The sequence below is a fragment of the Lepidochelys olivacea genome (genome assembly GCF_965140295.1).
Source record: "Lepidochelys olivacea isolate rLepOli2 genome assembly, chromosome: 1".
NCBI classification, from domain to species: domain Eukaryota; kingdom Metazoa; phylum Chordata; order Testudines; family Cheloniidae; genus Lepidochelys; species Lepidochelys olivacea.
In genome coordinates this window covers 228965768-228982119 of record NC_140411.1, presented here as the reverse complement: position 1 = coordinate 228982119, position 16352 = coordinate 228965768, and the positions used below count along the sequence as shown (strand labels likewise).

General features: G+C 41.5%; 1 protein-coding gene across 2 annotated transcripts in view; it reads left to right on the top strand.

Moving 5' to 3' along the window:
• Nucleotides 1–16352, top strand: part of ARHGAP8 (Rho GTPase activating protein 8) — a 132567-nt gene that overhangs the window by 17427 nt on the left and 98788 nt on the right. For both annotated transcript variants that reach the window (XM_084641893.1, XM_084641892.1), the window contains exon 2: nt 15294–15407. In XM_084641893.1, the coding sequence (XP_084498019.1) occupies nt 15371–15407 (37 nt within the window). In that variant the 5' untranslated portion in view covers nt 15294–15370. The remainder of the gene's footprint in view (nt 1–15293; nt 15408–16352) is intronic.

The window sequence follows — 16352 nt, the reverse complement described above, 5'->3', positions numbered from 1 at the left end:
ATGTCACCTAGGCCATTAAAACAGCTGTCTGATATACAGATTAGATTTCTGATCTCTGCTGACTCTGGTTGGATTCCGAGCAGTAAACTAGAGTTGAAAGGTCTGCTGAGATATCCAGTTCCATCGAACACTATGTGGTTTGAAAAAAGAAACACGAAGCAAAACAAAATCTGGCTGATGAAGTAGAAAAGGTGCAACTTATTTCTAGCGCATTTCAGGGGAGCTCTAATCTACTACTACTGATTACTGAGAGGATTTCACCCCTAAATAAAGGCGCCTATGGCATTGTGCTAAGAAAAGCTGCCATGATCTGGATGTACAACCATTTTTGTATTAAAAGAATTGTGATCTCAGATAATCTGTTCGTTTTGAAACATAGCTGTTCTTTGTTTAGAAAGTGTTTCACTTTCTGTAGAAAGAAAACCAGTTTGTGAACTGAAAAGAGACATTTCAAGAGAGACTGTTTATCAGATAGCGCATTTTCTTGCTGTCAGAGAGCTGTGGTTGAGTCTCTGTCTTCTTTTTTTGTTTTGACTCCATGTAACTCCAGATTTTTCTTTCAATGAATATGAAAGAAAGTGGTGCTCTCTGGTTGTCCTACTGAAATTAATTTTCCTAGATGCTGGTATGTTTCCAAGGAAACTGGCCAGTAACGTGGTAGGATTTAAGGGTGGAGGGCCAGGGCCTAGTTGTAATTAGAAGCTGGTGAAACATTTTTGGATGACAGGCTATTTTTCAACGGAAAAATTTTTCTTCATAAGTGAAAATGTTAGTTAGCTTTTGTTCAATATTTTTCATTTTTCATTTTTAAAGAATGCTGACTAAGTGTGAATATGCTCTTTCCCCAGTGGCTGGAGCCTCCAACTGGGGAAACTTTCTAGCTGGTAAAAAAGCACTTTGGTTTATTTTTTCTACATTTTACTGTTGTTTTGCAAAATATCAAAGTTCTGCAGTTTTGTCCATTTTTTAAATTGTTGAAAAGTTTTGACCAGCATTACAACTGGCCAAAAACCACATTTTTTATTACTTTTTTTGTTGAAAATTTTACATTAGTTTTTTTGTTAAAAAATGAATTTTTGATGAGAAATTCTGTCAAAAACTTGAAATTGAGGAAAATTTGACCAGCTCTGATAATTTTATTTGGCCTTCCCATTTGGGCCCTGATCTCATCGAGACCTACACACGTGTTTACCTTTGCTATTGTGAATTGTCTCATTGAAATCATAGAACTATTCACAGTAGTGAAGTTAAATGAGCCTTTGCAGGCTCACTAATGTCTTTGTTGGTCACTGCTGTGTCTGTTGGCAAATGTGCTGTATGGTGGCAAATAGCATGCTAAGTTTAAAATATTTTCACATTTAGAATACAACCATGCTGTGATCCTGAGAGATGACTTCAGGAGCTAAGTTGTACCAGTCCTGGTTCTGTGTTGGATGGGAGATTGTCTGGCTATGTAGACTCCCTCCTCAGGCCCTACGCTACCAGCACTCCCAGCTATCTTCGAGACACCACTGACTTCCTGAGGAAACTACAATCCATCGGTGATCTGCCTGAAAACACCATCCTGGCCACTATGGATGTAGAAGCCCTCTACACCAACATTCCACACAAAGATGGACTACAAGCCGTCAGGAACACTATCCCCGATAATGTCACGGCAAACCTGGTGGCTGAACTTTGTGACTTTGTCCTCACCCATAACTATTTCACATTTGGGGACAATGTATACCTTCAAATCAGCGGCACTGCTATGGGTACCCGCATGGTCCCACAGCATGCCAACATTTTTATGGCTGACTTAGAACAACGCTTCCTCAGCTCTCGTCCCCTAATGCCCCTACTCTACTTGCACTACATTGATGACATCTTCATCAAAAAAGGAAGAAAACAGATGAAAATGTGAGCTACAACACTTCAATAGAGTTGGAGCTAAAAATGAAGAAACACGAATATAGTAATACTTGTGAAATTTCAAGAAATTGAAAAAGAAGTTTGATTGTCTGAAAGTGTAACACAAAAAACTCTGTCTTTGTTAGACCAGAAGTGTCAGAACAAATTTCTTAGTTTTTTTCTTCTCCTGTTTTCATTTATATGAAAAAATATGTTGTTTTAATATCATCTTGTTAACACATATGAGCCAAAATGTTCTAACAACACAATTATCCTGTCTGTGTGGTTATTTTCTGAAGAATCCAATAATTCAAAAATAACCATTTTCCACTCTTTATAGTGGTTACTCCATTGTGGACTCTGAGAATACTGGCATCACACATGCTGATCGCACTGGAGTAGAATTTGGAGCACACATTTTTGTTGTGCCCACTGGCACTGCTCTGCTTTAGGGTTTGTCAGTGTTTCATTGCAAACCACTCCTTGCAGAGATTTATAGCTAGGCCAAAAAATTTCCCTCCCAGCTAAAATTTGTGCTTCTTTTAAGTTTTATGGCACACACACAAAATAGAGGGTTTTTTTTTTTTCATGGGATATATTTTATCATTATGCATAAGGATTTATGCACATAAATCCCACTGATGCTTGGGAGAGGTAGACATCTAATTTGTGGCATACAGTGACATGGGAAAATAGGGCCAGATCCTCAGGTAGTGTATGGGGGCGTAGTCAATAAAACTAGGCTCATTAGGACCTGGGGATTTGGCCCACTGTGAACAACCATTTTTAGTGGCAGTAGCTGGATTTTTTTTAAAATTGCTGCTGTTTTCTTCAGTATCATATAATTTCAGTATATTTCAAACATTGAAAATTGGGGACCATCATAAGTTGTACCTTTTGTGTACAAAATAAAAGTGTAGTTAAAACGGGGCAGTGTCAATTTCAGATTTACAACAAGGTCTAAAATGACCTATTTTATGCTTTTTTCCACCAGAAGAATTTGCCTGAATCCAACCCTATTTAGTCTAAGAGTACACAGTGGACTCACACTTTGTGAAGTGGTGAATAAAGCAATAGCAGAAAGATACCAGGCCCAGGAATAGCCATAGTCTGCTTGCACAGGGCAATCTCCATTCTCATCCCAGGTCTAAAGAACAACAATCCAAAAGCAGGTTTCAGAGTAACAGCCGTGTTAGTCTGTATTCGCAAAAAGAAACTGAGTAGTCTCTAAGGTGCCACAAGTACTCCTAATCCAAAAGCAGTGTTTCATTTGGTGGACATTATCATGGAGCTGGCTGTTCCAGAGGGATGGGGACTATTGCAGCAAAATTCCACTGCTTCACTGCACCTGCATCAAATACCTCATGACTGCTTCAGAAAGTCAGTGTGGCCTGGAGGATAGCACCCTGGATCAAGATTCAGAAGCCTGAGCTCTATTCCTGGCACTGGCGCGCTTGATGACTCAAACCGGAACAGGTACAGAGAAGGGCTACTAAGATGATCCGAGGAATGGAAAACCTGTCTTATGAAAGGAGACTCAAGGAGCTTGGCTTGTTTAGCCTAACTAAAAGAAGGTTGAGGGGAGATATGATTGCTCTCGATAAATATATCAGAGGGATAAATACCGGAGAGGGAGAGGAATTTTTTAAGCTCAGTACCAATGTGGACACAAGAACAAATGGACATAAACTGTCCACCAGGAAATTTAGACGAGAAATTAGACGAAGATTTCTAACCATAGGAGGAGTGAAGTTTTGGAACAGCCTTCCAAGGGAAGCAGTGGGGGCAAAAGAGCTATCTGGCTTTAAGATTAAACTCGATAAGTTTATGGAGGAGATGGTATGATGGGATAACATGGTTTTGGTAATTAAATATTCATGGTAAATAGGCCCAATGGCGTGTGATGGGATATTAGATGGGGTGGGATCTGAGTTACCCAGGAAAGAATTTTCTGTAGTATCTGGCTGATGAATCTTGCCCATATGCTCAGGGTTTAGCTGATCGCCATATTTGGGGTCGGGAAGGAATTTTCCTCCAGGGCAGATTGGAAGAGGCCCTGGAGGTTTTTCGCCTTCCTCTGTAGCATGGGGCATGGGTCACTTGCTGGAGGATTCTCTGCTCCTTGAAGTCTTTAAACCACAATTTGAGGACTTCAATAGCACAGACATAGGTGAGAGGTTTTGCAGGAGTGTGGGTGAAATTCTGTGGCCTGCGTTGTGCAGGAGGTCAGACTAGATGATCATAATGGTCCCTTCAGACCTAAATATCTATGAAACTATGAATCATCTGGACCCATGGAAAAGAAGCCTGTGAGGAATTCCACCATGATTTCAACAATTTCCATCCCACCATCAACCTCAGCCTGGACCAGTCCACACAAGAGATCCACTTCCTGGACACTAGGGTGCTAATAAGCGATGGTCACACAAACGCCACCCTATACCGGAAACCTGCCGACCGCTATACTTACCTACATGCCTCCAGCTTTCATCCAGACCACACCACATGATCCATTGTCTCTGTCTGAGGGGTTGGAGCAAATGCGGTTGTATCGTAGAGCTTGGCTGTAGACAAACACCTAAAAGATCTCTATCAAGCATTCTTTCAACTACAGTACCCACCTGCTGAAGTGAAGAAACAGATTGACAGAGCCAGAAGAGTACCCAGAAGTTACCTACTACAGGACAGGCCCAACAAAGAAAATAACAGAACGCCACTAGCCATCGCCTTCGGCCCCCAACTAAAACCTCTCCAACGCATCATCAAGGATCTACATCCTATCCTGAAGGATGACCCATCACTCTCACAGATCTTGGGAGACAGGCCAGTCCTTGCTTACAGACAGCCCCCCAACCTGAAGCAAATACTCACCAGCAATCACACACCACACAACAAAAACAGTAACCCAGGAACCTATCCTTGCAACAAAGCCCGTTGCCAACTGTGTTCACATATCTATTCAGGGGACACCATCATAGGGCCTAATCACATCAGCCACACTATCAGAGGCTCGTCACTTGCACATCTACCAATGTGATATATGCCATCATGTGCCAGGAATGCCCCTCTGCCATGTACATTGGTCAAACTGGGCAGTCTCTACGTAAAAGAATAAATGGACACAAATCAGACATCAAGAATTATAACATTCAAAAACCAGTCGGAGAACACTTCAGTCTCTCTGGTCACTCGCTTACAGACCTAAAAGTGGCAATTCTTCAACAAAAAAACTTCAAAAACAGACTCCGAGAGATTGCTGAATTGGAATTAATTTGCAAACTGGATACAATTAACTTAGGCTTGAATATAGACTGGGAGTGGATGTGTCATTACACAAAGTAAAACTATTTCCCCTTTATTCCCCTCCTACTGTTCTTGTAAAGTGCTGGAAATGGCCCACCTTGATTATCACTACAAAAGGTTTCCCTGTCCCCGCGCTCTCCTGCTGGTAATAGCTCACCTTTCCTGATCACTCTTATTACAGTCTGTATGGTAACACCCATTGTTTCATGTTCTCTGTATATATAAAATCTCCCCACTATATTTTCCACTGTATGCATCCGATGAAGTGAGCTGTAGCTCACGAAAGCTTATGCTCTAATAAATTTATTAGTCTCTAAGGTGCCACAAGTACTCCTTTTCTTTTTACAGATACAGACTAACATGGCTGCTACTCTGAAACCATTCAAGGAACAGTCACTTTAAAAAACAAACACAGGCACACACAAAAAACCCAGAAAGAGAATTGATTTATATTTGTGCACATGCCACAAATACTAGTATCCTTCCAGTAAGGTGAGGGTGAATTTTTATGTCACTAGTAAAATAGACATATGATTTATGTGCCACAGTAGAGACTCATGCTATGGGTCCTTGATTTGCCACTATCTCTGAGCGGCACTCAGATGTAGTGGAGACTAGTGGGCATAAAGAGTACAGCTCACTGATCTTTGGTTGCCCAGCCCTGACAGAATTTAGAGGAGCAGTGGGGCTACTTTAATTTCTGTCACTGGAATAGAACATTATACCTGCTGGAGGAGGATTAGGCATGATGGCACTCCATTCCACCAGGCACCAGCCCCACTGTTGACAGCACAGAGTGCCCGAGGCAAGCAACAGTTGGGTTTGTTGCCCGGTGTGCGTCGCACCAATGACCACAACAGGGTGGAGAAGCAGTGAGTTTTATTTGAAGCTTTAAATAGGGCGCAGGGAGACTGAACTGTTTTAAATTTTGCAGCCCCACATGCAGATTACAGTATACAATTCATATTTTTGCTTATTTTATTATATAAGCTTATATAATTATTTGTTGCTTTGTACAATACCGTAGCTAATTAGCTAAAGCAGCTAGTTTGGGGTTTTTTTAGTGGTATTGCTTGAGCTTTGCTTTATTTGGTTTTATTTGTTACAGGTTTTTTGCTAAACATTTTTGCCTTATTTATATGTTTTTTAGGCCGAAGCTGGCCTTGGCTAGCAAGCCGTATGCAAACCTGTTTGTGTGCTAGCTTTTTTATAGTTTTGCAGGGTTACAGAAGGTTTAAGGAGCGGAGGGGCTTCAGTTTGCCTGGGCCTAGAGCAAGAGGGCTTTATTGACACTTGTGGTTTTTTACCCTTCCGAGTTACCTAGATTAGTGCTCAGTGTCACCACCAACTTTTTTTTTTGAGAACACTTAATAAGCTTGTAACTGAGGTTTTTTTATATTTTAAGGACAACAAGTGATTAAGCGCTGAGGAGTTAGAATTTTTAACAAGAGGATATAATGGGGTTTTTGTGGAGCGGGAGGCACATATTTTATATATGAGTGCTTTATAACAGGCAAGCAAGAGGAGAATGATAATACACAACACGGCACCTGTGAACAGGAGACGAACAATACCTTCCCCCAGGTTGGGTAGCCATTTCCAGAGTGATTCAAAATAGTGAGCTCTTTTTGGGGGCTTTTTATTGGTTAAGAGCCTGTTCGGCTGACAGGATGTGCTTGTTAATATTTTGTGAATTTTTTGGGACATATGACATATGGGACATATGTATGACATACAGCATTTATTTTTAATTAGGGCACACATTCCGCCCTGTGCAGCCAAAAGGTAATTTAGGGCCTGGCGGTTTTGCAGGGACAACAACCGGAGTTGATAAAGTTCCGTGCTGAGGCTCCTCTCTATGGCCAAGGTATTATTGGCGAACTTGGTGAGGAATACAGAAAGCTGGCGATAGAACTTGGCCAGTTTACCCACCCCATATGCTGGGAGAAGGATTATATTGAATTTATTTTTTTTATTAATGGGTTAGGGGGTGACATACAGGGACTGCTGATGCCGGGGACGGCCCGACGGGAGCTGGGCCATGACCCGAAAGGGAGGGGTAAGGTATTCCAAATAACAGCTTCCGTGCCAACGGTGGGGTAGCCATTTATAGGCTGAGTTACCACAGACATAAAAGGACTGTCCATTGGCTACCATGCCATTGTGACCTAATTTGTGGACTGCGGCTTCTAAGGAGTTATAATATTGAAGCCCTTTGCCTGTGTTTTGGCCAGCACTGTTACATAGAGGAATAGTGGTATTTGCGGATGGGGACAAATAAAACTGACAGGTACTATTACCAGCAAACCAGGTATGGTTAGCAGTGGCCTCCTGGCGATAACAAAGGAGGCCCATGGGGACGGAGCGTAGCTGGGTGGGTTTGGGGGCATGGGTCGCATTCCAGTAAGGTTTTTAAGGGATTAGTGTTGCTGCTAACCTTGGCCTTTTTAGTACAGTTTTTTGTTAAGGTGGGCTGCGTTTGCAACCGAGTGGCATTTGCTTTTATTTATTTGTTATAGAGGTCTGACCAGTTGTGGAGGGTTGCCCTTTAAGGGAAGCTGGCCGACTGGTAGGGGATTTGGGAACATATTTAGCAGTTGGACAGATTAAATTTCTGGGCAAAGGCGATTTTGAGGGCCTTATAGGTATTGACATTTAAATTAATGGTTTTTATTTTTTTTTTTTAGAGAGAGAGAGAGAGAGATGGGGAATACTAGGCAAATGACACCCACTATGAGGGACCTTATGGTGTATATGCCCTGGTAGCCCCTCTCTTCCCCCTGTGCTTATGTTTTTTTAAATAATAATTTGAGTTTAAGATTGTTGGAGGGTGACGTGGTGATGGGCTGGACGGTCCACCGTTTCGCTGGTGGAGGAGTAGGCACTGCCTTCAGGCGAGAGTGATGGATCCAGTTTTTGTGTCCCTTGACCTTTGCCGCTGTGTGGGAAACCAGCAAGATGGTGTGGAGTTCCTTCCACTTCTCTTGGAGAGGCTTGTCCTTCCAAGTACGAACAAGCACGGAGTTACCTGGCTGCAAGGAGTGGACAGGGGCATTCAATGGAAGAGGCTGGAAGTCTTTGGTATACCTGTGGAGAGAAGAGAGAACAGCAGACAGAGAGCACATATACTGAGACAAAAAAACACATTTTATTTTTTACTTTTTTGCCAGAACCGGTGTTTTATTTATAGGCTATGCCCTTTTAAACATAATTTTAAAGGGACTAAGCCCTAATTTATTTTTTGGGAGAGCGTGGACACTGAGTAGGATAAGGGGCAGAGCATCGGGCCCTCAAAGGGAGGCTTCTTGGCACACTTTTGAGAGGTGTCGCTTAAAGGTTTGATTGGTACGCTTTATTACACCATTGGCCTGCGGTCTCCATGGCGTATGGAGTTTTCAAGGGATCTGTAAGGCATCTGACAGGTGTCGAATGATTTTTGATGTGAAGTGCGTCCCATTGTTAGATTTTATTTATTGGGGGAGTCCGAAGCGGGGAATAATTTTTTTAACAAACTTGAGGGCCACTGCTTTGGCAGTGCAATTATGGCATGGGAAGACTTCAGGCCATTCGCTGAATCGGTCCACCAAGATGAGGAGATATTTGAACCCTTGAGTTTGGGGAAGCTTAGTAAAATTTATTTGCCACACTAGTCTGGGGCCTGGAGTGGGTTTTAGGGTAGCTGGTGTTACTGGATGTCCTGGCCGAGGGTTATTTTTTTGGCAGACTAAACAGTCAGCTTGTATTTGGGTAGCTAGGGGTCGGAGTTCTGAAGTCAAGAAGTATTTTTTTATTAGCTGAATAAGGGCTTTTTTGCCGGCGTGAGTGGTTTGGTGTAGCTGCTGCAGTACTGGCCGGATTAAGCCCTTTGGTAGGAGGATTTGGGAGGGGCGGGGGATGAAGCCATTTTTTTTTTTTTTTTTTTTGAAGATTGAGTTTGTTAGCTAGTTTTTGGGGGGTTTTTAGAGTACTGAGGGGTTGGAAGCTCCCCCACTGATGGGATAAGGGTATGCATGTGGGCATCCTCAGCTTCCGGTGGAGTTAAGGTGGCGGCATGCTTGGCTTCTCTGTCCGCCCTGCATTGCCCCTGGCCACGTCTCAGTTTTTTTTTTGATGGGCTTTACAGTGCACCACCGCTACTTCCGAGGGGAGTTGTACGGCTTTTAGGAGCTGGAGAATTTGGGGCCCGTAGTTGACTGGGGAGCCTTGGGCCATTAGCATTCCCCTTTGCTTTTACAGGCCAGCATGGGCATGTAGCACCCTAAAGGCATACTTTGAATTGGTAAAAATGTTGACCCGCTTTCCCTTTGACAGTTTGAGCGCACGGGTCAGGGCTACCAGCTCAGGCAGCTTGGCAGAGGTCCCGGTGGGCAACCTCTCGGCCTCTACTTTTTTGACACTCGTGGTCTTTCACCCTCCCGAGTTACCTAGAGTAGTGCCCAGTGTCACCAACACCACTGTGCCCCTCATATGCTCCCTCTTTGAAACCCATGGGTTGGGGATATGGCTGGAGCAGGAGGCACCAGAGGATCATCACCAGCTTTCTATGGCAGGAGAGTCCCCCTATGCAAGGGAAATTCTCTATCAAATATCTCTTGCCACAAAGTAGCTTTAGAGGACTGGAGAATCTGGACCTATGCATTGCCATTTGGTAGATTACTTATTTAAATGCCCAAATGTTAAACAACAGCCCAGCATAAAGAAAAGGGAGAATCAGGACAAAAAAATAGAAAAGGAGATGACAAAAAAAGAAGAAAGTGGAAATACAGATGTCTGTGAAGAGAGGTGATGTAAGCCAGTATTAGAGAACATGAAATGAACCAACGCAACTTGAATATAGACTATCAAATACTTTCAGCAAACTGCTCATAAGAAATCTTTGGACTGTGTATTCTTAGTACACACTAAATGGTTAATAAATTGAGAAAATCATAAGCTCCTTGAAGATAGTCCATGAAAAGGAAGAGACGTTAAATTTGCTGTTAAATAAATTATTCACAACAGTTCATTCACTTTGTGTGTGTGTGTGAGAGAGAGAGAGAGAAAATTAATTTGGGATTCCTCAATATAAATGCAAAGTTGTTGTAGTTTTTGATTACCAATAATAAAATAATATTTGAAACCTCTCAAGTTCACCTTTGTACCATATGTCATATAAACAAATATTCAGCTTATGTATTATTCCCTTCTGAATTATTAGTAAAAGTCAGGAATTTAGGAAAAAATTTGAGCCAAAGCATTCTGTTTAAATTTGAATAAGAAACATATCTGACAGCTGAAGAAACAAAAAAGATGAGGCATCAAAGCAGCATATATATTGACAAACATTGTGAGGGATCCCTTGCCTTTGTTTGAAATATCCATAGATGCTAGTTCATTATCAGACTACTTACTGTATGTGTGGCGGCTTTCATTTTCTATCAAGTAACAATCTTTTAGGGCTGTCAGTGAGTAATAAGATTGCATGTGAAGGGATACAAATTGTGGTATAGTGTAAAACGATTCCAAACTTCTATCATAATAAATTTGAGGTGGAGCGAGTGAGTTAAGTCTGGCAGTTTATCAGAAATGGTGATATTTGGCATAGACTGCTATTAAGCAGATTATGTTATCTCTTAGGAACTGAGAATGCTGCGGTCAAGAGGAAATCAATTTCCTAGGGTGCTACAATAAATTTGTCTTTTATCTAGCAACTTTCTAATTGCAGCCCCCAAGGGAACAATAAGCCAAAAACCAGGCAGATAGTTTCTTCCCTGTCCCCCTTTTTCTTCATTTAAATTGTTTTTGGCATCCTAATAACTTTGCACATTAAAGGTGTGGAAAACATTGAAGACTAGAGTTGTTGATGTCAAATATACAGTAAGGTTACTTGGTAAAAAGCAGACCTTACTGAGCAGTTTTGTGGGGATGTTTAAGTCTTTTTGCTCAGATTACTTTATTAAAGCTGGGAGAGGCCCAATTAGTACTAAAGTTTCTTCCATCCTGCAGGATCTGAAAGAAGCTATATAAAAGAGAAGGTTTTCCCAACTTGAGTCTTAAGGAGGTAACTGTAGTATGGAATATTACCTCTCCTTCTATTCAGGTTTTCATTTCTCCCCCCTATGAATACTATAGCATGCAACTGTAGCAGTGTTCAGAGGCTCTGTAAGTAGATTCATCTTTAACGCTGTTGTTCATGAGTACTTTAGCTGGAGAAAAAAAATCCTCAGTTTGGAACTGGAGTTTTGTTTGTTTTTAAGAGTATTATTATTTCTGGTTCTAGTAGTGGTGTTTAAAATTAAGAACAAAAGTTTAAAATACTCTCACATTCTTTCTTTTTGGTCCTGATCCTGCAGCTTCTCTGCACTCGTGGTTTCCCTGTGTCCATACAGAAAATTTCAAGAAGAGGGCCTTAGTTTATTATGTTCTGTAATATGGACTTTGATTTTAAGGTTGAGATAGGATGGAAGGCAGTGAGATACTGCTTCCCCCTCTTCAGCCTGGATATCTGAGAGGGTGATTGGGCTGTGATTTGCAGAACTTGTTTGAGATGAGGGACCTCAGAAAATGAGCAGAGCTGCTAATGGCCACTCAGTTGCTTTATTTGTCCTTAAGATTAGCTGTTGAGTTGGACATTCTGACAGCCCAGAGCAGGGGTGGGCAAACTTTTTGGCCCGAGGGCCACATCTGGGTATAGAAATTGTATGGCGGGCCATGAATGCTCACGAAATTGGTGTTGGGGTACAGGGTCTGGCTGGGGGTGTGGGCTCTGGGGTGGGGCTGGGGATAATTGGGTTGGGGTGTAGGAGGGTGCTCCAGGCTAGAACTGAGGGGTTTGGAGGGCGGGAGGGGGATCAAGGCTGGGGCAGAGGGTTGGGGCTTGGGGACGGGGGGTGAGGGTTCTGGTTGGGGGTTCAGGCTCTGGGGTGGGGCCGGGGATTAGGGGTTTGGGGTGCAGGAGGGTGCTCCGGGCTGGGACCAAGGGCTTTGGAGGGTGGAAGGGGGATCAGGGCTTGGGCAGGGCTTTGGGGTGCGGGGGGGTGGCTTAGGGGTGTAGGCTCCAGGCGGCGCTTACCTCAAAGAACTCCCAGAAACAGCGGCATGTCCCCCCCCTCCAGCTCCTACGCAGAGGCTCAGCTAGGCGACTCTGCTGTGTGCTGCCCCATCTGCAGCTCCCATTGGCCGTAGTTTGTCCACCCCAGCCCAGAGTTTAAGTGATAGTGAAAGATAAATTGGGGGAATTTAACAAAGTAATAATTAGCTATATAGTTACAAACAGCTCAATATGATTAACATCCTGATTCAGCAAATCACTTAAATGCTTAAGTACTTGTCTGAATTGGGTCCTGACACACAGTTGTGTATGAGGCTATAAATAGTGCATGTTTAATTTAGGGATGGTCAAAAAATTTATGATGGAACATTTTTCTATTGTAAAAAGTCTGTTTTATCAAAATTGAAATGTTGTGAAAAGGTAAAAGCATTCAATTTTATTGAAACAGAATGATTTTTCATTTCATAACTTTAAAAATTTATATGTTTATATATTTTAGTTTTTACTAAACCGAATACCAATCATACAACACCAGTTGGAAGACCAATTACCAATGAGCAAACTAAGTACCAATTTCCAAATCAATTAGAATACAAGTTACAAAACCAAAAAACAATTACCAAGCCAATTACCATAATGAATTATCAATGTGAATGTCAATTACCAGTTTCCAGTTGCTGTTTAGAATGCCAAACACCAATTATTTTACATTATTTTATTTTATATTTTTAAAAAAATTATTAAACCCTGATTTAAAATAATGTAAAAATAAAATGAAAAAATAAGATATTTCAAAACTGAAACAAAACCTCTTGATTCACCTAAAATAATTTTAAAAAATATTGTTTAACAGAAAATCTCAAAATTTTGACATATTATGATTTAGAAAAATGTTTTCCTCTGAAATGTCAGAATTTTTCATGGAATGGAAATTCAGCATTTCAACAGCCCTAGTTTAATACTCTTTGGGAACCCTTTTATAATCATCTCTGTTGGATATGCAGTGAATTTGTGGGTCCTGTTCTACCTTGCTCTTTAATGAACATAATTGAAGAGGTGGGCCCAGATTCAGCCCTGCTGAAAGCAGTACAACTGCATTAACTGCTGTGGAGGTACGCCATAGCTGACTTTGGCCAGCAGTGGTTATGTTTTCATAGATATCAAATATATGTAACAAAAATAGCTAAGGCATCCAAAGGAAGAAGGTGAGAACTCTAACATTCCACACGTCTGTCCAAAGATTAGTCATAAGAAGGGCTTTTGAATATGGCAAATGTACCATTTAGTATTTTATGTATGACCATTTCTAACGATGTGGGTCCCAATTCAGCAAAGCATGTAAGCATGTGTTCAAAATAGGAATAACTTGTGCTTAAAGATAAGCACATGCTTAAGTGCTTTGCTGAAATGAGCCTCCACTTCATACTGGGAATACTAGTAATGTCTCAGTTCTCTAGGTTTCAGAGTAACAGCCGTGTTAGTCTGTATTCACAAAAAGAAAAGGAGTACTTGTGGCACCTTAGAGACTAATCAATTTATTTCTCTATTTAGTTCTCTAGGGATTTTTAAAAAAAACTATTTCTAGTGTATTCTTAAAAAGGGAAGAAAAACCCCCACAACCTTTTTGGGCTGTAGGAGCTACATGATGTGGCAGTAAGGAGCATGGGAATTGTTTAGGAAATCTAAACGGTTTGTGTGCTTGTTTACACACCAATGCTGAAGATGATCTTCCATATTATAGCATTGCTGATGTTTAAGCTTGGGGCAGGGGTGGCCAGCCTGAGCCTGAGAAGGAGCCAGAATTTACCAATGTACATTGCCAAAGAGCCACAGTAATAAGTCAGCAGCCCCACATCTGCTCCGGCCCATCCACCCCCTCTTCCACCCTCCCCCCAGCTCCCAGCCACAGGCAGCTTGGCTGATCAGTGCCTCCCCCGCCCTCCTGATCAGCTATTTCATGGGATGCAGGAGGCTCTGGCGGGAGGGAGAGGAGTGAGGGCATGGTAGGCTCAGGGGAGGGGGCGGGAAGGGGTGGAGTGGGGTCAGGGCCTGTGGCAGAGCCAGGGGTTGAGCAGTGAGCGCCCCCTGGCACATTGGAAAGTTGGCACCTGTAGCTCCAGGCCCGGAGTCGATGCCTATACAAGGAGCCGCATATTAACTTCTGAAGAGCCGCATGTGACTCCAGAGCCACAGGTTGGCCACCCCTGGCTTGGGGGAAGGTTTGAGCGTACTCCTGCACTTTTTCTTCAGCCCAGCCGTAAATTTACTGGTGTTCTTTTTAATGCTATAAAGAAAACAACTTACAGAATCATGATGTTATTTTTAAAAATGAAAACAAAGGAAGATCTTGATCTTCTTCTGGCCTCCCTGCCAATTTGGGTCCAGATTTTCAATTTAAGAGAGTATTGTAGTTAATGGAGTAGGAATTTGGGAGACAGGACTTCCAAATCCCATTCCCAGTTCCTGACACAGAGTAGTTGTGTTGACCTTGGGTGAGTCACTTAATATCTCTGTGCCTCAGTAAAATATCTGAGGTGCTGTGTAGTTTAAGTATTTAATGTTGTTATGTCTACCTGAAGTTTTCATGATTTTGTTTGATATGAAATAAATTTTGTCAAATTAGAGTTATTGCTGTAGCAGAGCAAAATAAAGATGGCAACTGTGAATGAGTATAGACTTTACTTCCTCCTGGAAATGATAGATAGCTGTGAGATGAATAAAAGGAATTATGTAGCCCAAGAAGAGAATACTGACAATTCCTTAATTCTGATGGCTGTAGTCACAATATATATTAAATATGTATTTTGAAGAAGGAAAAAATCCAAAATAAATAATTATATAGATGGTCTTTGCTGAAAATCCTGTTACTACACCTTGCATTACCTTGACTGCTAAGTCAAAACCTGTTATAATCCTCTTTATTGTAACAACATTTCTACCAAATAAAAATGATTTGGTTCCAATTACAGGATTATGATTGGGTAATAGGGTTGTTTTCTTTAGACGTAGACAATGTAAATAAAAGCTGAAGGCTTTTTCACAGTGATGGTAACTGTTTATGTTTTTCTAGGGTTGATTGAGAACTGAGAAGCGTCGAATCCAGCAAATATCAGTCAGCAACAATTAGGCTTGTTCCTAACAGAAAACATGTCTGAAATTGATTTTGAGGAATTAGCCGAAATAGGTAAACATTTTTTTATTGCACTTCAAATAGTATCTTTGTAGAATTACAGATGATTTAATAGAGCGTCTTCATTAAGGGAGAAATTTCACAGGCATTTCGTAATAATATTTTGAGCAATCCAATATGAGTTATAGCCACTGTACTGCTGTGTACCCTATTAAAGCCATTGGGGTTGAAGGTTAGTTTAATACATGCAGCTTTTATGAATTATTGGTATATGTTCCCAGTGCAATTCTAGGCTATCGGAATATCACCATCATCACATATTGTGGCACAAATGGGAGTCATTACTCCAAAGAGACAAGTACTGAATGTGCATAGAGATTGCAGTATTGCATGTTATCTCCGAATATGTTAGAAGAATAGAGCAATATGACCCTGGTTTTACAGGGCTCATCATTTTGAAAAATCAGTGTTTAAAATACCCCAAAAACCTGACTTTTGAGGATGCCAGACTGAACCTCAGAGGAGGAACCTTTCACAATCTCTATTTTACTCTATCTTTCCTGCTCTGTCCCATATTATCACTTTGATTTCCCAGTCATCATGTACTTTCACAGCAGCTGGCTCCCATTTTAGTCCTGGGGACAGAGCCAAAATCCAGTTAAGTCAATGGAAATTAGAATCCCATTGATCTCAGTAGGCTTTGGATCAGGCCTTTCCTTTTCCCCCATAGCCAGGGTTAACAGTAGTAACTGCCAGTAGGAACTGAAGCAGGGTGATGAACTCCTATCATATATAGGCAAAACACAGTAGTTCTGTTGTTCCCAGTTTGAAATAATGAATATTTTTTACTATGAGACATCCTTCCTCCTACCTTTGCCAAAAATTAAAGAATGGTTAATAAGGAATTATTTCAAGCAGTTCAAGGTAGCTAGTCTCAAAAAAAAGTTCATGATTTATAGTGGGGCCTCTTTAATCACTGCAGGTAACTACAGTACAAAT